This window comes from Lissotriton helveticus, chromosome 2_1 (genome assembly GCF_964261635.1).
Source record: "Lissotriton helveticus chromosome 2_1, aLisHel1.1, whole genome shotgun sequence".
Taxonomy (NCBI): Eukaryota; Metazoa; Chordata; class Amphibia; order Caudata; family Salamandridae; genus Lissotriton; species Lissotriton helveticus.
The window spans coordinates 2,011,399,377-2,011,426,572 of record NC_136059.1 but is presented as its reverse complement, the minus strand read 5'-3'; the positions used below and the strand labels follow the sequence as shown (position 1 = coordinate 2,011,426,572).

The window sequence follows — 27,196 nt, the reverse complement described above, 5'->3', positions numbered from 1 at the left end:
ACTAATAATTACTAACACTAGAAGTAATAAAGTTTAAAGGTAAGTAGTGCAAGCATATTCACAAAATGGAAACAATTGCTGCTGTATAATGTTCTACTAAATGTGAAAAAAATTAAATTGATAAAAATACGTTCAATTACAGCACATATGCTGACACCTGTAGTGTGACGCTTAAAGGAGGGGTATTTCATGATTTAAAGTTAAGAAAGCTTTTTTTGTAATAAAGTTGTCCTGCCTCCATATTGCCTTATTCATTTTTCTTAAAAGCAAACATCCAGAACAATCTCAAGATGAATATAAAACAAAAGCTACTCACTAAGCACTTTGCTGGCTGCTGCGACCAAATCATAGGTTTTTGAATCATCGTAAATGATCCTGACCAGAAATTGCCCTTCTTCATCTAGCTGTGCCTCTCTCCTAGAAATGAAAGATAGAAGCTGTTATAGCACACATAGTGACAGAATATTTTTTTTATCTCACAATATACTTTGAAACAATTTAAAGCGTATAGTAATCTAGTTTCCGTATTTTGTAGGTATTAGGATCCTGTGACCGCTGCTGTCACTAAACCTTGGTGTGCAGCACAGGGGTGGGGGAGGGGTGAGAAACGAAATAATTTTTTAAATAAAAAATCTTACCTGCTCCTCCTGGACACATCCTCGATGCTTTGCTGCTACAGCCACCTCGGTGCCCCTCTGCTCTTCTCCCCATGTAGTCCAGACACTGCTCTCATGCATGAGAAATGCACTGGGATTGGTCTGAGTGGGCTAATTGGGCTAAAATGCCACTCCTTTTGGGACTGAGAGCCTGTGACTTTTCTCATATCCGGGCATGCGAGACAGCTGGGTTGGCAAATGTAAGTGCGCATGTCGATTTGGCAGTCCTAAGACAGACGGCCAAACCGACTGCCGGCCAAATTTACAGTGTTCCTACCACTTCTCCTTCCTGGGCCTGGATGCTGCTGATGCAGAGCATGGCCCTACTCCTCCCTAGACTCTGCGAACTGCGAGTGAAAAATAAAATGATAATAAAATAGTTTTTTAATCATTTTATTTGTCATTTGTTGCTTTCGGCAATGGGGCGATGCTCCTCCGCCATAATGGATGAGCCACCCCTGTTAGGATCGCATCTGACCAACTAAAGACCGTCATTCATAAACTGTTAATGCACAAATTCTAAATTGAAGCACTCTTTTAATATTTTAAACTAGGAAGGTATAAGGAGGAAGTTGGCTGCATCTTACATTTGATTTGGATTCGACATTCTGTTTTATGAAATACTTACACAGTCTAAGGTAGAACTGAAATAAGCAAAGCCCCTCTCGGAAATGTGGGTAAGTCGTGCTGGTTGCATGAGTATGAATGCAGTGTACTCTCTGGAATTTATCAAACTCTGTCTTCTGCCCTTACACATCCAGTTATATATCCTAGAGATTATTAGTGTCCTGTAAGACCTGACAGCCATGGTACTCTCCCAGACTTTTGGACTTCATTAACTATTACTGATGAAATCGTGTTTGCTGATTTTAGACTATGTTTACTTTATCCCTGCTTACCTGTGGTAATGTACTTGGGTTCACTCCTTAAAACATGCTAACACTGACCTACACATAATTGGCACATTTAATCTAGTGGGTAGCAGCACCCATTGTGCCACCCACTAAAGTCGCGCTTTAAAATATGTCTCAGTTCTGTAATTGCAGCTTGGATGTGCAGTTTTAAACTGTCATTTCGAACCAGCAAAATACAACTTTTGCCAGGCCTAAACCTTTCTTTTTATTGCTTACAAATCCCCCTCGCCCCCCAAGGTAGGCCCTAGCCACTTATGGGGCATGGTATTAATAATTTAAGATGTGTATTTAAGTTGCACATGTCCTGACAGTAAAAAACCCCTGAAGTAATTTTCCACAGTCTATCTCTCTCATAGATTAACACTGGGTTATCTTATTAAACGTAATAAATGATGAATTCAGAATGGGGGCAGATAGAGAAACGCTTCTTCCACTCAATTTAATTATAATTTAAATTCCCCTTTAAAGGTAAAGTTGGATTTTGAGTTTCAATTTAGAAAAGTCAATTTTTAGAAAGTTGGTATTTTTATGCCTAAACGAAATGCGCCTTTCTGCCAGTATCCAGACTGTGAATGGTTCTCCTAAAGTGCTTTGTGTGTTCCTTCTAGAAATGGGGCCAAAAGTGCCTTGGGGGTGGGGCAGGGTGTTGCTTTCCTTAGCAGGATGTCCTGAGGAGATTGTACTCAGCCATTTCTGAGCTTCAAAGGGTAGTCTCAGGATATGCCAACCCCTTCCTAACTTCTAAGGGCTGCCGTCCTGCCACTGATAAATGCAGCTCACATCTTGGACAGTCTGCTCTTTCTTACCCTAGACAATTTGGAGACACACCCAGAAAAGGGAGAAGGTTAGTCAAAGGGGCAACCCCTATCCACAGATTAGATCTCGGGATTAAAGTGCCACCTTCAGAACTTTTCATGAAAACGCTCCTGGATGTGTGGGAAATTCAGAAGAAAGAATGCCCTGCTGTCTAAAGAATGAAGACTGGATCTGCTTGCCTTGAACCCAAGCACCCCAAAACTGAATCCAAGGGTCAGTTAGCTGAACTCCTGTTTGATCTATTAGGACACAACAAGCTTCCAGAGGCCTCCCTACAACAGCCCAGCTAACCAGCACCAACTGGACCTCTGCTTAAGAGAATTCTGATCACTAAGAGGTGCCCGCCAGGTCGAGGACCCTTGGCTGGTATCAGTGTACTTCTCCTGCCTCACAACTACAGGACCTGAGTTTAAGATGAAGATAAAGAGGTTTTTGGGCACTTCACAACCACAAACGGCCTCCTGAGTCACCTGATGGCCACCAGTGGCACCTGGCAATGAGAATCTCCAGCGACAACCTGCTCTTCTCATCCTCCCTGAGATCCAGCATCAATGGCAAAAAGTCTGATTCAACCAGCAATGCGAAGCACCAGCGATGACTGACTCTTTGCGCCAAACAGCATCTGTCCACAATGCCCAACCTTATCCATTGCAGCAACCCACATGGACTTGAACTCAGACAAGGTAAAATCTTCAGCACGACAAACTTGATCCCTGAATCCATACCGCGCTCCACTGCATCCAGTCTGAACTTGTGACTTTGACCTGGTCCAGCGAGACCATGTAACCATAACCACAATTGATGATTTGCCCTTTTTAGCACTATTTTCCCTATAAAGTTGAAAAATGTATAACTCTGGTTCTATGGATTAGTTCTTTGTCAATTTGGTGTCATTTCATTCATAACATTTTCTCTATTTTTTTTAAATTGGTTTGGGAATTTTCTTGTGTTGTGTTCTCACTGTGGTATCTTTTGAGTGCTGCATAAATACTTTATACATTGCCTCTAAGTTAATCCTGACTGCTTTTGTGCCAAGATACCACAGGGTTAAGTACAGGTTAATTTAGGGACTTTTGTAGTTTATCCTGACAAGGACTGTGTTTATTATTTGAGTGGGTCTTCCACCCCTCTAAAGTAATAACCCGATTTCACAAGTACCAATTGCAAAACTGGGATTTTTTAAAGGATCAACAATGAATATTCTTGAGTTTCCTAACGTGAAAAAACGGGCACAATCTCAGCCATCTGACAGAAAAAGGACTGGCAGTTACATGCATGTATTTAAGTTGTCTTGATGTATTTATTGCGTCATCAAGGTTGCTTTGTAACATTAAAAGCTTCGAGGGATGGAGAGAAGGGCAGTACAAAGGAAGGAGAGTAGACCGGTCTAAATTTGGAAACAGCAAGACCCTGACATGATTGTGGGCTGTAACTCTATGGGGAGCTTACTGTCCTGCATTAAGAGGATGAGCCCTGTGATTGGTCAAGGAACAGACCACTAGAATGGTATAATGTTGTATGATCGCTGTCTGATTTTCCCAAATAGGAAGTCACGTAAGTAGACCGGAAGAGGAAATGGTGGCGGATGTGATGGGAAGCATATTGACACACTTCAAGTGGACGAGCACGATGATTGGTGGAGGAATATGCTACTAGTAAAATGATTGGTGAGCGTAGGATTTAAATAGTTAGGTCTAACATAATACCCTCGCATTCCGAATTTATCGGGTCGGGAGCCAGGAGTGGATCGCGGACTCAGACGTACAGCATCGGTAAGATTAAGGAGGATAGCTAAGGGGTGACTCGGTGGTGAATTAAGGGCAATACAGTATTGTGGTTATGGAGAGGATTGTTATATATTCCTTCCTTTTTTTCTTGCTCGTTTTGCAGCTAAACAGTGTTTCAATATAGAACTTGGAGCGTTTGGACTTTTTCCCAAGTATTTTGCTGGGTTGGCAGGTTGTAATGGACAACAACTAAGAAGGTTGTGATGAATACTTTTGGATTCAAGACTTTGATCGGTATGAGAAATGTGGATGCGTAATGGGGGAACTTGGGTGCAGACATAAGGATAATGTAATATGTTGGTGACTCAAAGATGTTTATAAATGCTTTTTACAATTTGGAATTTGGGTTGAATTTGACGGAATTGGAGCAATAGAAGGTAGTAAGAAAACCAGTGGTTGATTCACATTGGAATGAATATTGATCAAAGTGAGCTTAGGATGCAGGTATTTTCATATTCATACTAAGTGGGTTTGAATACTCCTTTTTCTTATGTTAAGGTTGAATGGTTACAGGATCTTGTTGTTTGATGAGATATATGACTTGCAATACAAGAACTACTTGACGTGTTAATGTTTCAATATGAATTGGAACACTGATGTTTTCTCCATGCTAAAGTTATGATTATAATTTTCAATGATATATGTTGCTGTCTAAAAATATTGTTAGATTGTTCAATGAGCAGAGTGGTATCTGTTCAATGTATATTTGTAATTTTACGATTAGGTACAAATGTTAAATGGTCTATCTATTATTTTTAGTCTACAGTGCATACTAATTAACTGTTATATGGAGACTTTATGTTTTTTTCCTTATTCACAGCCTGATGATGTCCTGGATGGGGACCAAACGAGTTGGCTGTTGGCTGTTAACTTTGTATGGTAAATAATAATGCTCCATCTGGAAGCTGACTGACATCGACATATATAGAAAATGAACTTTACAACTTTCGCTTGGAGGATTGCTTCTTGGAACTGATTACTTAATGAAAATGTGAAATTGGAAACATAACAATTCATGTATTTTCACGCTCCTATATTTTGAATTTGTGGAAAATTAAATAAATAATTAATTTTCCCTCTGCATCGTCCCTCGAAAAACCTCAGCACGCGGCCCCACCGCTATTACCTGCACCGACCGCCACTGCCACAGAGTATTGCAGCTTCAACCCCAGAGATGATAACGAGAGTTCTAAGTGTACTCAGCAAGGCTGGTTAAAAGAGGCAGCTGAATTTGAAATGATATTGTCCACCATATCCATACACACAGAATAATTTACCCATAATCTCACCCTTTACATACTTAAGCATAGTTACATTCCCTTCAAACCAAAAGAAGAATACTGCAGACCTCAATATTCTTTTTGGCTTAGAGTGCATGCATAACTCTGACCAAAAGCTGAGCAAAAGCATTTATTAAGATATTGCCAAAAAGCAAGACGTCTTCTACCAAGATGTACTGGACCTATCAACCTTTTCAGATGTATAGAATTAAGAAATCATGTGTCCCATTAGAGTCAGGAACAGCATTCATGAGGGATAGGGATTACTTTGCAACAGGAAGCTATAGACCTTGAAATGAGTGAAAGGCAGGGGATCCTTAATCCACAGTCTTTATAAACTTTATAGAATTACCAAACATTTAGCAAGCAAATACATTCAGGGAGGGAGGTATGTCGGCAGTCTGACCCGGGCAGCCTTTGGGTTTTTTACACAGAGATTTCATTTCATCTCCCCTTTTATGCCTGTCAACAGTAATTTCAAAACAAATTTTCAACTAATAAGTTGAAAGCCATTGACTGAATGTTTTTAGATAAAACTAAGCAAGCTGTATTTAAACGAACAGCATAACCATAAACAAATCAGATGTGGTAAACATTTTTTAATACTGTAATGTGCAGTCCTTCAAAAGGCAAAGCGCAAAACAATCATTACTGTTCGCAAGGGAGATAACCATGTGATATGTTCGAGGAGTGTAGACCGCATCCTTCACACACAACAAGCAACCAGACACATTAGTGGACATGTGCATACATCAAAATAATGCTTCCCGCTAACTGGGAAGCACTGTTATTCACTTCACTGTGTGAAATATCAAAGGACACAGAATGGAAACAACTCATGGTGCATTTATGAATTCAGTGACATATGGCATAGAATGAAGGTTGTGGGAGGAACGCCTATAAAATTGAAAAGTTCCACAGTCCTGAGACAAAATTTGGGAAAAGAATGTGGGAAAGAGTTGCAATGTGGAAAATCACCTGGCATGAAGGAACTCTCTGAGACAGTAAACAGAGGGAGAACACAGCTCCTGAGATACCAATAGAGAAGCGGAAAGAACAGATAATCAGGATGAAAGTATTAAAGGCCTTGCTTGCTCTTAGGAGCAAGGAACCGACACCTGTGGAAGAGGGCTGATATACAGAAAGACAGTATTGCTGAGGAAGCAAAGTATATATTACTTCTTAAGAAGAGGTTGTACAATTAGGTCACTGTGTGCATAAGCTTAACAGAAAGGATTTGAACAGCATTGGTGATGAGATCATATACAATTAGAATGAAAGGTGGCGCTAGCATGGCATAGTGGCAGCAATGCCGACAGTCTTTTTTGGGCACCCTCAATGACCTCCTTCTCCACAAATTCCTCCAATACCACCCTCCAACAGTGCCCCTCATCTATCCATAGCAACTCTCTGACATTCATTTCATTTTTTTATTGTGCTTCTCATAGTTCCCTCTCACTCAGTTCTGTGATCTGCTTGGCACATGTTCTGTGCAGCAGGTGCATTAACCCTCTACACTACTTTATGATGAGTCAAAACTGCCACTAGAAGAAACGATATCTCTCTACAGCAGGAACATTGATCACCAAAGTTATCTTGACATTTTTATTGTTGCATGAAAACTGCTGGCCACACAAGCAACTCTGCAGCACTTCTTTTAAATCCATAAGTTATTTCTAAACACCAAACCCACCCCTCCTCCCCCTGGTCAGTCCGAAGTGCGGCTGCACTGGTCAAATCATCCTGAATCCAACCCTGCTTGGCTGTAAGGTGGGCACCAGGTATATGCTGTGAAGTAATGATCCACACAGAAGGTAAGATGAAACTTCTTTATTGGGTAATAGAAACCTGCACCCTCAGTTTGCTGGTGCCAGTATCGCTCTGAGAAGCGCAGCCTGTCAACATTCGTCGGGGTCCGGTAGAGGTAGTACTAGGTGTACAAACGGGCTGAGAGTGCTGAGGGCGATGTGCCAGGGACACTCCATCCCCCCTCCTGAGACCCATGGTGCAGATAGCGCCAATCTTTAAAGTGCCGAGACACTCCAAACTAGGAGTGATTTTTGGAATGAGCATTCGCTCTTCCTATTTTTATGCACTTTAAACACCTTTTATTTTTTCACTTTCACGTCCCCAGGTTAGGGTGGACGATTAGAGAGTCCATACCGCCGGGGTTTATCATTGTCCTGACGAATGCCTAGGTAAAATCAAACCAATACTAAGGCTGAAACATGTTGACATACTAATGATATATTAATTCTGAATTAATCCAACCATTACCTTGGCTTTACAATTCAGACACATAGAACTATTGTATTTGTGTCCTAGGGATCACTAATAAACTTTGTTCAGATACCCTTTAGACACTTTCAAGTTTAAGTTTATTTATCCTCACAACACTCCCGTTACACAATACCAGCTCCGCAGTCTTCTGGCGTCGCAGCACACCGAAGAGGCACTAGGTCTCTTCGGTGGGGCCCGATGATGAAGCATGACATTGACTAGGTCAGTGTGTGAGGGCTTTCCTTCAAACCCAAATAGGGTGCGATTATCTTAAATCTGGTGGCTCCATCCAAGTGGCTTATAAGAGACATTAACCTCTCTTTTGTTGTTTATTAACATTCCAAGGCTGCCTTCATCTGAAGATTCTAAGGACGTACCATATGGGAACAGGAGAAGGGGTGAAAGGAGAGTACCAAGGGGAGAATATAGCACATCTTCCTCCTGGAGGAAAAGTAAAGGAGGAGAGGGGAAGGAGGAAAGGGAAGGGTGAGAGAGAAAGGCAGAAGAGGCAAGGTTTGGGAAGGAATAGAAGGAATAAATGACGCCGGAAAGCCGGACGGACTGTGAAGATATGCTGGGGAAGAGAGTGGGGGAGGCAAAACATGAAAAACATTTTAACCATGGTCTTGCACAGAAGACCCGAAGACATAAGATGAAACTCTATGAGTACAGATAATCACACCATTCTGTAGTCTTTGTGCCAGCCCAGAGAGTTTTCTCGTCTTGTCCCTCTTCTCACATGAACCTCATTCAACCGGGTACCCTGAGAGAGAGGCATCCTGGCCACCCTTTGTCCCACCTCGTTCTGGCCTATCGCAATGCGCTCCATGCTCCTTATTTTGCCATTTTCCAGAATTACCACATTCTTTTTAACCTCTCTTATTTTCTCTGGAGCATAATATTTGTCACCTTTACAAGTTATTCCATAGGGTTTCCTGATATAAACTTTTTGCCCCTGTCTGAAGACCTGTACTTTGTGCCCCATTTCTTGTCATACCACTCTTTACATTTCTTTTGTCTGGATTCCACACTCTTACTGAACTCTTCCGGATTGACCACAACCTGATTTTTCGGGATCAGCCAGTTGGGGGACAACTTGGAGCCTGCCTTCCTCCCCCTCAACAATTCAAGGGGGGTATGACCTGTGGTAACACTAGGTGTAGTATGGTATGACCATAGCATATCTCTAATAGCTGACTCCATAGGCTTGCCTGACTTGACTGCCAGTTGAAGGCACTCTTTTATCATTCGATTTGCCCTCTCTACTTTCTTATTTGCCTTTGGACATTACAATGGTGTGCGTATATGAGCAATGGACATGTCCTTGAGAAACTCCATCATTTCCTCCGACACCAACTGAACTCCATTATCCGTGACTGTGGTGGAGGGAATACCTTCCTTTGAAAACACATCACTTAAGAACACAATTGGGGATTTCGTGTTGATGTTGTTCACACATTTGTATGTGATCCAGTTTGAGTAATCGTCAATGAGCACTAGGAGGTACCATTCTTGAGGTCCCCTAGCATGTATAGGACCGGTAATGTCAAATCCCAGCTTGTCCCAGGGAATCTTGGGGATCTCAACTGGTATGAGAAGTGTGTGCCTGGTACTTCTAGATTTACCACTTATGCCACAAGCATAACAGTCCCGCACTTTTTCTTCCATTAACTGATCCATACCAGGGAACCAATATTCAGATCTTAATCTTGTTTTGCAGAGACTCTGCCCCAAATGCCCTTCATGTGTAAGCTCAATTATTTGGTTTCTCAGCCCTTCTGGCGGAACTATCTTCCCTGACTTGAGAAGGAACCTCCCCTCAATTGACAAATCATCTTAAGTTCCAATATGGGTGTATCTCCCCAGGAAGGTCTTTGCATTTGTTGGGCCATCCTTTGATTACATATATGTTTTTACTTTGCTGATGATATCGTCATGCTCCATGTGGGAGTCCCATTGGTCTTTTGTTACAGCTGGAAGCGTTAACACTAGAACACCCTGCTTTCCTGTGGTTTCTACGTATTCCATTTCAACCGGTGCCCTGGATAAAATATCAGCTACCTTATTCTGTTGTCCAGGAATATAAACCATTTTGAAGTTAAAGCCTTGAAGGCCCAGTACCCATTTTGCAATGCGGGGGGATCATGTTTTCCATGTCCTTTTTAGTGAACAAAGACAATAAGGGTTTGTGATCTGTACATACTTCGAATGGTAAACCTCATACATAGATCTGAAATGTTTTATTGCCCAAAAAACAGCCAACGCCTCCTTTTCTACTGTAGAATAATTGGATTTAGCCCCTGCCAGAGTTCTGCTGGCATCTGTGGAAATTATATTGTCTTTTCCGTGTTAAAGTTGCCATTGAATGGGGCCGAAATGAGAGCATCCTTTATGCTCTGTAACGCTTCCTCTTGATCTTTTCCCCAAATGAATGTGTAGTCCTTTTTTATGAGAACTCTGAGGGGTTGTGATAGCTGCGCACATTTTCTAATATACTTTGCCATATATTCTGCCAAACCTAAAAGACAGAATTTCATCTTTACAGGTTGGAGTAGGCGCTCTTCTCACTGCTTCAACGAGGTCGATCTTAGGTTTTATGCCCTCCTCCGAGATTATGCGCACTAGATAGTCAACTGAAGTGACATCTAGTTTACATTTGCTTTCTTTAGTAAAGATCCCTTTAAGGACATGTTGCATTGCTCGTTCAAAAGCTGAGGTGGCAGACGCCAACCCAAATGGCATCCTCAAGAATTTGTAATTCCCAAATGGAGTGGTGAATGCTGTCAAAGGTTGAGACTCAGGATGGAGCTTGATCTGATAATAAGCAGAGGAAAGGTCAAGAACACTAAAAATCTATGCTCCTTGCATAGTGCTCAGCATCTCATTCATTCTTGGTAAAGGATGTCTGTCTACTAAAATGTTGGCAATTAAGTCCCTTAAGTCCACGCATAGCCTAATACTCTGCCCGTTATCCTTGGTTGTGATGACTATGGGTGCCAACCATGCTGAACTTTCTATTTCTTGAATGACACCTGGGTTGACAAGCTTTTCTAGTTCCAATCTCAAGGGTTCCTTCATGAGCAGGAGGATGGATCGTGTTTTGTGTACCACTGGGACAGCTCCATCTTTTAGAACAATTTTATGCATCCAGTTTTTTAACAAACCCAAATTTTCATTAAAAACATCTGGAAATTCTTTAGTGACCGACCACCGGGGGTTCAATAAGTAAGACTTGCTCATGATTATTGGGGTCCAGGGTAATACCTAATACTTTCTGATGTTTCCACCCCAGCAGACTTGACCCCTGTTTGGTTTTATATATACCATCCCCACTGTGTGTCTGTTTTTGAATGAAATTCTCATTCTCGCCATTCCTTCCAAGGGTATGGGTTCTCTATTGTACCCTGATGGACATATATCAGCATTTTCTAACTTGATATTGTGTTTAGAAAACTTCTCATCAAAAATGTTCTTCTCCACTAGTGTAAAGGAGGAACATGAGTCTGCATAGACCTTGAATTTTTCACCATCAAGACTAATCTCACACATAGGATAATGAGTTTTTTCTTCCATGTTTCCATCATGAATCTGAAAAATATAACATTTTTCCTCATCCCTCTCTACCTCAGGGTGTTCCATCATGTACTTTGGGAGTAAATACTTGGCATACATTTGAAAAATGCCCCCTCTTATTGCACTTCCTACATATTATGTTCCTAGCGGGGCATTTCCAATTGTTTGCCAAATGGTTTGGGCTACCAAATCTGAAACACAGCAAGCCCTCCGATTTATTTCAAGGAACCTCTCTATTATTGTCACCTACTTTGCATACTGCCTCCTCACTAGTTGAGGCCTTGGATTCACCCTTCTCTTTGAACCCTTCTGAAATTTTCATCTCTTTCATACACAGAGCAGTGTGTTCCTACCCCTTGGCTATGCTAATGGCTTCTTCAAGGTCCGGAATCCTAGTAAGTAATTCCTCCTGAATCTTCGCATCATTTGTGCATCTGACTTATTGGTCCCTGATAAGAGAGCCTGTCAGAGCTCCAACTTCACAAGTGGCAGTCATGCCCCGCAATATCGCAACATAAGAGGATACGTTCTCATCCTTCCTTTGACATCTTTTGAAGAATTTGTGCCTTTCTAGGACTACATTTATTTTAACTCTGAAGTGTGACCTATATGAATACACGTTCCTCAACGTGTATTCATATAGGTCAACCCCTGCCTCCTCCTCAATAGGTTCATCCTCCAATAGTCTCCCTGTGATGTCCTCAAAAAACTTTAATTCCCTGAATTCCCAGATTGTGCAGCAGTATATGTTGCTTTTTTACGTTTGAAAAATTACCACCCCCAATAGCTATTAGGTATGACTTGAAGATTCCTTCCCACCTACTCCAATGTATGTCAGGCTCTCCTAACTCATTCAAAAAGGGGGGTGGCTGACTCATGCCTGCACCTGCCACAGCTGTAGAAAGTAACTCAACCACTACCAAGAAAAATAAGGAATTTCTAACTGAGAACTTTGACACAGTGGGAATTCTGTAAGAGAATGGAGAGTTAATACATGTCATAAAATCATTATATAAACAGTGAAGGGGTAACTTCGTTAATAAAGAAAGTCATAGAAAAGGATTCCACTGTTTGTCTATTGAAGCGCTTAATCACGGAGTACAATAGTCCTATTTTTATGACTATTGATCTTCCATTTAGTCCGGACAGTTTTAGTGAGGAGACTGGAACTTTCTGAGAGGAAACGCAGTAAGGAGACAGGGGGCGCTGACTTCCTCTCGCCTAGGACCCACGAAGAATGAAGGGAAAAGCTCTCAATAGCCTCTCCTATATGCCCATCCGCATGGAAGTGATGCGCCGTGAAGAGACTTCGCCCGTTTCGCCGATGTGGAGAACAACCAGCAGGTGGGGGCCTTCTCCCGCTGGAGTTGAGCGGCAACACTGGAGCACCGACCGCCCAAGGAAAGGAGGTCACAGCGTGAGGGAAACGCTAAAAGGCAGGCAAACCTTCTCGCCGGTGCCCCCAAGGAGCCAGATATGAGGCAGCACACAGCTCAAAATCTACTTGGACTCTCACCGAAGGAGCTGCACAGCAGACGGATTCTGAGCCGATAGAAGTTAGCCCCCAGCAACCGCGTCACAGAAAGTGAGGGAGGAGGATTCCACCATTAAGCTTTACTCCGGGTGGCAGTCCTCACCCTTGGACACAGAAAGACTGCTTCCTTTGCGACGCTGCTGCTACCAAGAGACGGAAAACCTCCCCCTGTGAATTAATAGGGGTAGGCAGCGGGCACAGATAAACACCGGCCACTCCCGTGAAGAGACAGTCAAAAGTATAAGTATGTCCTTGACAGAATGAAGAAGGACACCTCACCGCATTGTGGAAAAGTAAATTTTGCCATTTTCTGTGTCCCTACGTGTCATCCATCATATGTTATGTGTGCATGATTAGATATGCATATGTATTCCCCATGTCCGATTAATGACGCAATTACAGTTGTGTCCACCTCTAATATGCCAGTTTTCAGTTCTCGTGAATACTACGAATATCAGGCCTATGTAAAGCTACGTTGCCACGTTTCTCAGTGTGCACGTTATCCCATTATAAAGTCCCCGTTTCCAGGCCTCAAAAGGGCCCGGACACCAGATTCAGCTCCTGTCTCCAGCAGCCTCGCTGAGGAGCGATACAGCCCCCACCTGTATCCTCGACCCTTCACTTACTTCCTGCCTCGCAGTGCCCGGCCCAGCCTGGCTCAGTCTCTGAGTCTGCCAAGAATATGTTATGAGTCCAGTTATCAGTTCAGCCCTCCTTCCCTGCATTCCTAAAGCTACTGAATCGCATCAATAGTTTCCGTCATTGTCTAGCCTTCATGTCTCCACGTTAGAGAAATACTGCATTTAATGGTCATTTAATATTCTTCATCACGCACTACATGTAGAATAATGCATGGTCCAGTCTCAGAATCAAGTTAGCCTTTCCTCTCCTAACTTCTAGTTTATATCAACATGTTCTCTAAACATCAGATACTAGATAGGGTTTAGGTACATGTCGCTCCGACCCTCCAGACTTCAGTCTCTGCTCCTAGCACAGAGTTCATAGCCCCCAGCTTCTCCTAGTGATACGTCATTGCTAGTTTGCGCGCACCATCAGGTTAGAGGTCCCGGCTCCTCAGGTAGCCCCCTCCATGGTTTCCGCCCCATTCATGACATATCCTGTTACGTCTGCACCACATGTCTATGTATACGCCCCGTTACACCTACTTTCGCCCTTATCTTTCGCGACTGCTACGCGTCACACCTTCTGCTCCACCCACTGCTACGCCTACTGCAATGTAATGCTATGTGTTTGCGTTATGTATATATGCTCATATATTGTTATTAAAAGTCAGCGCGCTCATCCCAGATCCAGCCCCAGCAGCTGCTGGGCCCTGTCATCCTATTCCTATGCAGGTTGTCCTGTTCCTGTCCTTATGCTGTATTAAAACCTGCAAAACTCCTACTACCTCGAATCTTGACTCTTATTTATTGAGCTATCTGTTATGATATATGTCTAGTCAAAAAGAGAGGTATTATTTATTTATTTACCACAGAATGGCGCCCGAATAGGGACTTGCCCTTTCCCCACGCGTCGGTGAAGCCACGCCGACCCCCTGACCCTCTGCAGTCGTGACGGAACTCTTCTGTGCACCGGCAGATATTTCTGCTTCAAGTATCCCTCAGGCCCACGGAGGAGACGGAGGAGGCGGTCCAGCATCCAAACGAGACGGTGGAGGAACGCGGCGAGTCCCGACCAGAGCCCAAGCCAAGAGTCCAAGGTCCGAGGTATCCGGAGGTCCACCCGTAACTGAAGTCCGAAGTCCGAAGTTCGTCGTCCGTCGTCGTAGCAGTCCAGTCCAGTCCGAGGCCTTCCGTTCTTGCTGCCCGGTGAGTACCGTTACTGGGGTGGTATCTAGACAGGGTCAATTTCATTGACTCTGGTCTGTGGGTTGGTGGTACACAGTCCCACAAACGAAGTGTCCACTTCGGTGGATGCGGGTCCTGACGTGTCTCTTTATGAGACCGGTAAGTTTCGTACTGTTTCAGCAGTGCATCTAGTTTCTGTTCTAGTCAGTTTCTGTTCTCGAGAAAATTTATGTGTTCTGTTCTCAGTATTTCCAGGTAGTATTCTGTTCGAACTGTTATTTTAAATGTTTTTCATGTATTTCAATGTCGTGGTATGAATGGGGAATAAGTATCGTGTTCATTGTGTATTGTATTGTGTCTAGATTACAGTTCAGTCATGCCCATATTTTCCAAATTACGTCAGTTAAAAACTAGAAAGGGTCTGCTGGAAGCAGCAGTTCCCGTCCCGCCCAGGGACAGTCCAGGTCACTTTATGTATCAGAAACATGGCATAAGTGCCATATTGTATCTAGATTTATGGGTAGAGTATACCAAACAGTTAGAAGAAAAGTATAGATGGCCCGTATCGGGTACATGGGATGCCGAATGCATCATGCGAGTAGAAGAAGCATTATGGAAAAAGAAAGCCAGACAGTCACAGAAAGATGCCATTGAGTTATGGCGCAAAGAAGCTCATAAAAGAACTGAAAAGGAAATCAGAAAGTCAGAATTAAGTCGAGAATCCTTAGAACGAGCACAAGAAAAAGAACTAATCGAGATAGGTGAACAAGTCAAAGCCGAACAGTCAGACAGACAGAGGCATGCCCTTATTAGGGGTATGTATCCTCTCCTTGCCGAGGGCTTGCCAAAAGCGACCCCAGAGGCATCCAGTAATTTCCCGCCACCATTAGTTCCGACCAAGCTACGTCACAAACAGACCGCAGCTGATATTTTTATTTCGTCCTATTTGGACGACACAGTCCCAGAATATGCAAATCCTGTTCGCGCTCCGCCAGTCCCTGTAAATCAGGCACTTCCCGCTCCTCCAGACACCGGAGTACCTGTTACGGTACCCCCGGTCCAGCCCGCCATACAAGTCCAGCCTACATTTCCATTTCCCACTCTGCCAGGACGAAGAGCCTCAGTAGACGACTCCAGTCTAGGGGCCGCAGGAGGAGGTACTCCTCAAACACCGCCGCCACACAAGCGTTTAACGTTAGCCGAATTACATGCACAAGCGTCACAGCGTACGCCCAGACATCAGACTGTAGCAGAAATAAGAAAATCCCTTGCCGAATGCGGCTATGATCCAGTCCCAGGCGAGGATAATATGGTTTTATATTCATTCCGCGTAAGAAAGGTGGCCGAGTATCTAGTCACCTTACCGAATATGAAAGAAGATCTAGACAGAATATATCGTTTCATCCGTACAGGGGATGATCCAGAAAGTATTAACGAGGCCATGTCTCAAAGGAAAGCCGAGATCCAGCTCATGATATTAAAGTTTCTGATCAATTGTCTAATAAGAGAACAAGATTATCCGTCTAAAGATCCGGCCGAAATGAAAACCCTGACAAGGTGGAGTGATAATATAGCCGAGGGTAAGCACAAGACCGTCGGTGCTATGGAGAGTATGTACAAGAAAATCCGTAGAGAAATAATAAAGATACACGAACAACGTAAAGCAGCACAAGTAAGCGAGAAAGAAAGTAACTCTGATACTGAAGAGGTAGAGGACGAGAATCCCGCCAGAATAGCGTATGTAGGAAAATCTAGATTTCCAGATCGCCATTTACGCCTAGAACACAAGTCCATTTCTCATTCTCCAGCACCAGAACAAGGTTCACTAGAACAAGTATTCCAAGCTACCAATCACATTCTGAAATCACAAATCGGTTACAGTGAGTTAAGTACCATGCATGAACAGGAACTAGCCCGATCAGCAGTCCGATGGATTACTGATTCTACCACTTTTCCAGACGAAATAGTGGCACAAATGTTTCTGAAAATGCCCCCAGCCGAGCAACGACTGGTGGGTATGTATATGATTCAGCACCTCATTACTTTGTATGAGGGTCAACATTCTGATCCAGGCCCGTTACATGATATCCTGAACGAGTTACTCCAGTATAGATGGAGAGGTTTAGGTACCGATTTAATTAGTGTCATTCTAGAACAGCGCCACAAATATAGAACGTTTCTGAACCCGCATTTTGTTCATGTCTCACCCCCAGAAAGTAAACCCTTTTACATGGAAAGACAGAACCCGTTACGAGAAGTGCATCCAGTTAAGACAGAGGACGGTGAAATGCAACGAGTGTTTGTTTACACCCCGATTACAAAGATGGAACTCCTCGAAATGAAGAAATTAATTCCCTGTCATGACAAAGATCCAGCAGGGTTCCATAGAGAATTAAAAGACATGCTCCGTATGGGAGAATACACTTACCCAGATATCATTAAAATGTTAAAGGTCCTGTTGCCCGCAGGGGTGTATGAAAAGCTAAAGGAAAAAGAATGGGAGGTGGGAGAGAAAAAGATAGATTGGGCAGTTCTAGAAGCTGAAGATAAGTCACGTGTACCAGGTACCGGTCTAGGAGATAAATGTAAAGAATTACCAGAATTATTGATTCAAGTTTTACCCAGATTATTAACAACGAAAAAGGAAGACTGGGATGCAATCTCAGCCTGTAAACAGAAGCAAGATGAAGATATTAGTGATTTTTATTCTAGGTTTGAAAAATGCTTTAGCATCAATAGTGGCCTCAAGACAAGTAGCGAGTCATACCCTCATCTCTTTGTTACTAAATTAGTCGAGAATTCAAGCCCACAAATTAAGAATCGAGTTTTGAAAGTCGAAAGTACCTGGCAAGCTAATACCCCGTCCCAGATGTTGCAGATGCTCCAATACCACCAGAATAGAATCAGGGAAGAACAAGAACACGAGAGAAAACGTATGAAAGATACGAAAATGAAAGTACTAGTTGCACAATCTGTTCCTCAAGACAGTCAGAAGAGGGGTCCGAATCAAGCCAATCATCCTGCGGCTCCCGTTAAAGGGAACTGCAACTATTGTAAACAGCCAGGTCATTTTATAAACGAGTGTGCAGTTCTGAAACACAACATAGCTACCGGTAAAACAAAAGAAAGACCACGTCCGCCTAGACAAGAGCAAGTTTCACAGACTCCTCAGCCACAGAATGCACAACAGACAGTTACAGCACCGCAGCCTATTGCTGCAACACAGCATGTTACATCGCAGATGTACCAGTATGCACAGTCTGAGTATCCAGAGTACCAGCAATATTCATGAAACAGCCTAGAGAGGGAGGTAGGCTTGCCTCTCATCGAGATACCTGTAGATCAAGAAGGTCCCTATGTTCACAGTCAAGTATTAGGGAAAGACAGAAAGTTTTTGATTGATACAGGGGCAAGTAGGACCACAATTAGTCATGCCGAAGTTCCAGGGGCTCCGCTCTCTGGCTCTAGAAATGTTTCCCTTGGATTTTCAGGAAAACCCATTATAAATGAAATATCAAAGCCAGTCACTCTAGAAGTAGGTCCATTGTCCCGTACTACTGATCTGTTACTTACTAAGTCATGTCCAGAAAATCTATTAGGCATTAAAACACTGAAAGAGTTAGGTGCAGTTATATGTTGTTCACCAGAGGGGATACGATTGTTCTTACGTGACTTCAAGGGTCACTATGTATTACGAGATTTTGATTCAAGACTGTCTAATGTTCCACGGCACTTATGGGCGCAAGGTCCAACTGATGTAGGTTACATGCAAATCACACCCTATCGTGTGACTCTCAAGCCAGGTGTAGTGTTACCACGAATCAGACAGTACAGATTGCCACCTGAGGCTGTAGCAGCCTTATCCAAAATTATTGACGAGCTCATCGCTCAAGGAGTGGTTGTAGAAACTGACTCCAATATATGTAATTCTCCGATCATTCCAGTCATGAAACGTACTGATCCAAATGCACCCCCAGTATATCGATTAGTGATTGACTTACGAGAGCTTAATAAATGTATTATTCCTCAGTACCCAGTTGTTCCAGATATCTCTTCTCTATTGACAGCCATTGATTCCGAAGCCACGTTCTTCACTGTCATAGACCTCAAGAACGCATTTTTCAGTGTTCCTATTCATCCAGACAGCCAGTTCCTTTTCGGATTTTGTTTAAATGGAAGGAGCTATATGTTCACACGAGCTCCTCAAGGTTTCACAGAAAGTCCTAGTATTTACAGTCAAGCACTCAAGAGACAACTAGACAACATTCACATGCCAACTGACACTGCCCTGCTCCAGTATGTCGATGATCTACTGATCACAGCCCGTTCTGAACGTACTTGCGAGCGAGCATCACTGACAGTTCTGTATTTCCTAGCCGAGATGGGGCACAAGGTGTCCCCTTCTAAGCTTCAATTCTGTGTCCAGCAAGTGGTCTACTTAGGACACTTACTGTCCAAGAGGGGTAGGCAGTTGACACCAGACCGTATCCAGTTAATAGCGAGTCTTCCTCAGCCCAAGACCCAGAAGGAGGTACGTGCTTTTATCGGCCTCACTTCTTACTGCAGACAATGGATTCCCCAGTATGCATTTCTAGCCAAACCACTGATACAGTTAACGACACAGGAGGCAGCCGTATCGACTGTCCTCCCTGGGACATCTGAACATACACTTAGTTTCAATGAGTTAAAGAAAGCTTTATGCCAAGCTCCAGTTCTAGCGACACCGAACTACAGTAAGCCTTTTACACTTTTCGTCACTGAACGCGAAGGTACAGCATTATCTGTTCTCACACAAGATCAAGCAGGACAATACAAGCCCTGTGCTTATTTTTCGAGCACATTAGATCCTGTAGCCCAGGCTCTGCCTGCGTGCCTCAAGTCAGTTGCAGCCACAGCCCTAGCTATCAGACAAAGTGATTCCATAGTCTTAGGACATACCTTGACAGTACAAGTTCCACACTCCGTGGAAGTTCTTTTAAACCGGACACAAACTCAGCACTTGACAATTGCACGTTTAACCGGTTATGAATTGACACTGTTCCAGCCACACATAGAAATCAGACGCTGCAACATCCTGAACCCTGCTACACTGTTACCATCAGCTAATTCAAATTCTGCCACACATGACTGTGTGGAAGTAGTTAATATTACGACAAAACCAAGGCAAGATCTGACAGATACTCCGTTACCAGATCCCGACCTGACACTTTATGTGGATGGTTCATGTATGAGAACTAGTACAGGAGAACTAGTCGCCGCGTATGCAGTGACTACTGACACCGAAGTTATTGAAACACATCGTATTGACACTCTGTCCGCTCAAGCAGCAGAGCTAGTTGCTCTGACACAAGCCTGTATACACGCCAAGAACTTGAAAGTTAATGTTTACACAGATTCACGCTACGCATTTGGAGTTGTACACGACTTCGGAGTGCTCTGGCAGGAGAGAGGTTTCATGACTTCTCATGGAACCAAGATTCAGCATGGTCTCCTTATTCAAGCTCTGTTAGATGCCATACATTTACCGACATCTATTGCTATCATGAAATGCAAAGCACATACGAAAGTTACTGACATTATTTCCCAAGGTAATGATCTAGCAGATCGCACAGCCAAGCTTACAGCACAGACTCTAGACATTCCAGTTAACATGACACACACTCCAGATCCGACTACATGCATGACAGTTAAGGACCCTACTCAAGATGTCATAGATATCCAGTTACATGCTACTCCCGATGAAATCAAGAAATGGTCCGAACAAGGAGGGGTCTAGACAGATCAAGGATGGTTAACGAAGGGTAGAGCCACATGGTTTCTCCCCGACTCTATGGTTCAAGTCATTATCAATACCGCACATAGTCCAGCACATTTAGGGGAAAAAGCTATGTTAGATAGTATCCAGAACATTTGGTTCAACAAGCATTTACGAGCTGCAGCCAAGCAGAAAGTCCGTACCTGTATGATATGTTGTCAGTTTAATCCAGGTAAAAGTGTCCCGGTGGAACAAGGTGGTTTCCAGCCCCCTGACCACCCTTTTGAAGTTCTCCAGATGGATTATATTCAGATGGAGCGATGTCGAGGTTTCAAGTATGTCCTTGTAGTTGTATGCGCTTTGTCCAGGTGGACAGAAGCATATCCAGTCCCAGATTACACAGCCGCGACCACTGCCAAGCAGTTGGTTCGTGAGTTCTTCCCCAGTTATGGACTCCATAGAGTCGTATATTCTGACAACGGTCAGCCATTCTCATCTGAACTCATGAAGCATGTTTCCCTGTTGTTAGGGTACCAGTGGAAGTTTCATTGTGTACGCCATCCTGAAGCAGCCGGTCTCGTAGAGAGACATAACCAGACTCTGAAAATCCGAATCGCCAAAATATGTAAAGAAAAGGGTGTGGACTGGCTAGTAGCTCTGCCAGTCGCTTTATTTTATATGCGCATGGTCGCACATTCCAGATCAGGTCTGTCCCCGTATGAGGTCGTATTCGGCCGCCCCCCTAACATGTGGGGTACTCCTAGACCCCGAAGTATTACCGATGTTTCAAGTAATATGCTGACAGATTACCTAGCTTCCTTGATGTCTGCCCTCAACTCATGTCGTTCACAGGTTGCCGCCGCATTTCCAGACAATACCGAGGTGGCACCGCATGAAATCGTTCCAGGATCCATGGTGATGGTCCGCAACTTTGACAGATCAAGTCCGCTGGAGCCTCGTTGGAAAGAGCCCCGACAGGTCCTCCTCACCACCCGTACAGCCGTGAAGTTGGAAGGACGCAAAGGCTGGGTGCACCTTTCTCATATTAAACTTTTTAATGGACTGAAACCCGTCTTAAAGAACATTTCCCAGGATTTGAAGGATTGCCAAAGCATTGTTCTCAAGGACTGTCCCGCAAATGACATTGTTACAACCCCTCCCCTGTTAGAGAAAACTCCGCAGCAGGAGTATAAACAGAAACTACGGTCTAGTAAATTAAGTCAGCCAGTTTGATTGTCTAAGTCCTCCCCTAGGTGAAACGGTTAGACTGTTTCTGACATGTATAAAATAGACCCCCATAGTGAGAGAGTCAGTCAAAACTCAATCCGATGTATCGTTTTTCTAAGTTTCATATTATTTCTCAGCATTATGATTTCCTGCACCAGTTATGCATTTTTCCTGTATTTCCCAGTTCTTCATGTAAATAAGTCTGCTAATGCTACAGTAGAGCACACGTTTAGTGATCTGCCCCCTCATGAACTCTCCTACCGCCTCGCTATGCGAAATAACTCATTTATCCGTATGTTACATTATTCACACCAGACCAGCAATGCCACTAATTGTTGGGTGTGTGGTCGACTCCCCCCTTTCCAGACGCCGAAGGGAGTTCTGCCACTTTTTCCTTATCCATTTTCACATAATGGTTCGTGTGGAGCATGGTCCACGTTAACGTCATCCTCAACAGATATGTCTTTTCTTAACAGTACATGTTTTCCAGACAAGCAAGGTCTCCCTCACCGAACAGGTTTAGATCTAGAAAATGAAGTGTATAATTTAGGTAAATATTCGTCGAATTTTATGGTCCTGAATGTTCAGTCTGTTACTACTCCAGACTTACCTGCTATTTCAGTACTACCAGTCAAAGGCGAATTATGTGTCCGAAATAATGGTTCCGTACATGTAGGACATAGTGATTGTACTACTATTGTCAAGTATAGTGACAGTGGGAAATCTATTTTCAAAGCTTCACGTCATTCATATTTTATTTGTGGTCAAACCGCATATGTTCGTCTACCCCTCGATTGGGAGGGAACCTGTTACATTGCCTTCCTACTGCCACCAGTTTTTCTAGCCCCATCTGATTATCACAGAAACACACATCTAGTACACATTAGACATAGAAGGGAGTCCCCAATTGTCGATTATACTGAAACTGCTCTAGAACAGTATACAGATTTCAACAGAGGTTTCTTCTTCTTTATAGGCCCTGTCCAGAATAGTAAGCTAATCCGTAGGTTAACCAGAACCCTTGAAGCTGTAATAAATGAGACTGCCTCTGCTCTAGGTAACTTAACTGAAGAGCAATCTGCTATGAGATTTGTCGTTTTACAGAATCGTCTCGTCCTTGACGTCATACTGGCCGATAGGGGCGGGGCCTGTAGAGTCATCGGATCTAGTTGCTGCATTTTCATTCCAAATAACGCGCCGTCTGTTTATTCAGCTATAACCAGACTCCATAAAATTGCCCATCTGATACACCAAGATCCAGGCACCTGGACATGGTCCGGTTGGTTCTGGAGTATAATTTCCGCATGGGGATGGAAAATATTGTCCTTTCTAGGTATTGCAGTAGCGATCATATTCAGCTGCTGCCTCTGTATACAATGTGGCCCTGCGATTTGCGGCATCTGTGCTACCTCTTGTATTCCTAGTCCCAAGCCCCGTTCTAAATCCCGTTCCAGGATAATTCGAGACGAGCAAATGATACTGTATGAAATGATAGATGGTATCATGAATATTGATGTTTCCTGATGGGAACGTAGTGACAAGGAGGGAATGTGGAAAAGTAAATTTTGCCATGTTCTGTGTCCCTACGTGTCATCCATCATATGTTATGTGTGCATGATTAGATATGCATATGTATTCCCCACGTCCGATTAATGACGCAATTACAGTTGTGTCCACCTCTAATATGCCAGTTTTCAGTTCTCGTGAATACTACGAATATCAGGCCTATGTAAAGCTACGTTGCCACGTTTCTCAGTGTGCACGTTATCCCATTATAAAGTCCCCGTTTCCAGGCCTCAAAAGGGCCCGGACACCAGATTCAGCTCCTGTCTCCAGCAGCCTCGCTGAGGAGCGATACAGCCCCCACCTGTATCCTCGACCCTTCACTTACTTCCTGCCTCGCAGTGCCCGGCCCAGCCTGGCTCAGTCTCTGAGTCTGCCAAGAATATGTTATGAGTCCAGTTATCAGTTCAGCCCTCCTTCCCTGCATTCCTAAAGCTACTGAATCGCATCAATAGTTTCCGTCATTGTCTAGCCTTCATGTCTCCACGTTAGAGAAATACTGCATTTAATGGTCATTTAATATTCTTCATCACGCACTACATGTAGAATAATGCATGGTCCAGTCTCAGAATCAAGTTAGCCTTTCCTCTCCTAACTTCTAGTTTATATCAACATGTTCTCTAAACATCAGATACTAGATAGGGTTTAGGTACATGTCGCTCCGACCCTCCAGACTTCAGTCTCTGCTCCTAGCACAGAGTTCATAGCCCCCAGCTTCTCCTAGTGATACGTCATTGCTAGTTTGCGCGCACCATCAGGTTAGAGGTCCCGGCTCCTCAGGTAGCCCCCTCCATGGTTTCCGCCCCATTCATGACATATCCTGTTACGTCTGCACCACATGTCTATGTATACGCCCCGTTACACCTACTTTCGCCCTTATCTTTCGCGACTGCTACGCGTCACACCTTCTGCTCCACCCACTGCTACGCCTACTGCAATGTAATGCTATGTGTTTGCGTTATGTATATATGCTCATGTATTGTTATTAAAAGTCAGCGCGCTCATCCCAGATCCAGCCCCAGCAGCTGCTGGGCCCTGTCATCCTATTCCTATGCAGGTTGTCCTGTTCCTGTCCTTATGCTGTATTAAAACCTGCAAAACTCCTACTACCTCGAATCTTGACTCTTATTTATTGAGCTATCTGTTATGATATATGTCTAGTCAAAAAGAGAGGTATTATTTATTTATTTACCACAGCATGGAGGAGATGCAAATTTGAATGGTCCTTTGAATACTGCTTAAGACTGGAACTGGACCAGCAACAACTCCTCCAGGCGACCAGCAAGATGAAAATCAAGAGGGGAAGGTGCAGCGCTGTCCCTGTCACAGCATCCCTTCCCTCGTCGCCAAAATGAAGTAGTGATCCACGCAGAAGCTAGGAGGAAACTTCTTTATTGGGTAATAGAAACCTGCACCCTCAGCTTGCTGGTGCCAGTATCGTTCTGAAAAGCGCAGCCTATCAACATTCCCAGGCTGCCTTCATCTGAAGATTCTAAGGACGCACCATATGGGAACAGGAGGAGGGGTGAAAGGAGAGTACCAAGGGGAGAAGATAGCATGCTGGAAAGTATGTGAAATGATGAATCATGAGATAAAATATGGGATCTTCAAAGGGAAGGGAACAAATCATTGTATGTGTTGCACAGGAGTAATGGCACTGGTTGACAACATGCAAAAGTGGATACAAGTATACAAAAATCAAGCAAGAAACCTACTAAATCCTTGTTAATCCTTGTTAATTAGACTACAAAACATTTTCAGACAATGTTTTGCCTTTGTCGTTGCAAGGCATGACATGCAATGTGCAACTCCTCCTGCATCTCCGTCACAGCTGGCTCAGTTAGGCAGTAGAGTTTGTGTGCAGAGAAAAAAACAGGAATTCCATATTTCAGTGACAATGGAAATTCAAAAGGCTCTGCATTTCACAAACCAGCAAAAATAGAAAATTGACATAACTTTGTAAAATGCCTTATCACATGCATACATATATTAAATGGAGATTCTACCCCATCTCCTTTCCAGAGTGGCCATCAAGTATATAGCGAAATAGCATATGATGCACGATGAGCAAAGAACTACGTTGCAAAATTAAATACATATGCATAAAATAAATTAAAAACATGCACAGTTCTTTATTTGGGTACTGTTTTAACAAATACAGAAATTGCATGTATAGCTATAGAACTATCAGAACTATCAGTCAATGCCAATGTGTATCTTCAAAGAAGACGCTTTAAAACCACGGTCATGGTAAGAATATGTTTTCAGAGCAGCCTCATAAAATAGATAAAATATACTCAACACCACACTCTTACAATAGAAGGGCATGATGTAATAATTTTCCTTATTTTACTCTTTGCTGAGGAGTCTGGGAGTAAGAACTCTGTGTAGAAAGAAGAGTACATCAACGAAACTGAAAAGCAAAACATTTACATAGAAAATGTTTTGCAACTTACAATTCCATAGTGTGTTTCTGGCTTTGCATCTACAACAGCGCTTCCCAAACCTTTAGAACCACGGCCCAATTTTTAGAATGAGAAGCTTTCACCCGCCAACTAGCTTTAATGAACATGAGGCAGACGATTGTTTTATGGAACTAAAGCATTGTGTGGTAGTGTACTGTCATTTATAGACAGCACATTTTCCATTGAAATGGACACCTAATTTGCACAGACATACAGTTACACTGATAAAACTATATCGCACACTAATAATAATGTGTGGAAATCTGGTTTTAGTGAATATTTATCATTTGTACAGCACTTACTACAGTGTCTTGATTTGTTTTGATCCTATTAAAAATTTAGTTTCCATCACACTTCAGGACTTTAAAAAATGTGTTTCATTTTTGCTTTCCTAATGTCTGAATCTGTATATTTCATTTATAGGTACCTACATTTTGTTGTGTGTTACAAAAGTGGCATTCTACAGCCTTTCCTTTAACACTCTATGTACCCCAGCAAGATTGCCACATAAATGTATTTTGTTCACTGCAAAGTGAGGTGAGTTTTTAAACCCCAATCCCCGTGTTATAAAAAGGCATAAAAATTTGTCAGAAGACTTGGGGGCAGATGTATCAACAGGATTTTTAGTCGCAAACTCTGCGATTCGCAAAAAAATCTGGAAAAGGGGATGTATGAAGGAAATGGCATTGCAAAATTAAGGAATCGCAAAATTTGCGATTCCTTAACTTTGCGCAAGCATTTAAGGAATCGCAAGAAGCGATTTCTTAAATGCTATGTAAGAAACATTTTAGTTTTGCGAATTCACCTTAAGAAATCGCAAATTACCACCAACTTTAAGTTGGTGTTAATTTGCGATTTCTTTCCCAAATGCACTTTTTGGCATTTGTGAAGGTGCCATGTGGCGCTCATACAGCGCCATATGCGCACACATGTAAATTTCAGGGGTGCATCAGGGTGTCCTTATGACACCCTTGCACCCTTGAAATTATTCTCAATTTGTGATTCTCAAATTGCGAATCGCAAATTGAGAATAACTTCACATTAATTCCTATGGGCCTCCTGGCCCATAGAAATGAATTGGAAATTATTCCTTAATTGCGATTAGCAATTTGCTAATCGCAATTGAAGAATTTTAAGAAATCGCTAAAAAATTGCGATTTTTGATATACATACCATTTTGCAATTCTCAAATAGCGATTCTCAAAAAATCGCTATTTGAGAAACGCAAATAGTTATTTTGATACATCTGCTCCATAGCCTTACATTTGACCTCTGCCTTTGAAGCACAGCAAATGTGACAAGATACGCACAGAACTTAAAGGAAAGGGCAGCACAGTACAACGAGTACAGATATGCACAACAAAGCCCCAGAGTAAACAAAGCATTGCTGACCCCGTACTCAGAACCTTAATTATATCCTATCTTTATTTCTGAGGTGAACCACATCTCTCAGAGACAGGAAAAATACAGGAAGTACAGCCATGCCTATCCCAAATGGGATCCCTAAAGGTGGTTAGATTTCCAGCATCCTCCTAGAA

At 43.0% G+C, this 27,196-nt stretch overlaps 1 protein-coding gene across 1 annotated transcript in view; it reads right to left on the bottom strand.

Annotated features, from left to right (window-relative positions):
- The window catches only part of GUCY1B1 (guanylate cyclase 1 soluble subunit beta 1), a 417,276-nt gene that overhangs the window by 320,699 nt on the left and 69,381 nt on the right, over nucleotides 1-27,196 (bottom strand). The window contains exon 3 of the mRNA XM_078676976.1: nucleotides 317-417. Within this exon, the coding sequence (XP_078533102.1) occupies nucleotides 317-417 (101 nt within the window). The remainder of the gene's footprint in view (nucleotides 1-316; nucleotides 418-27,196) is intronic.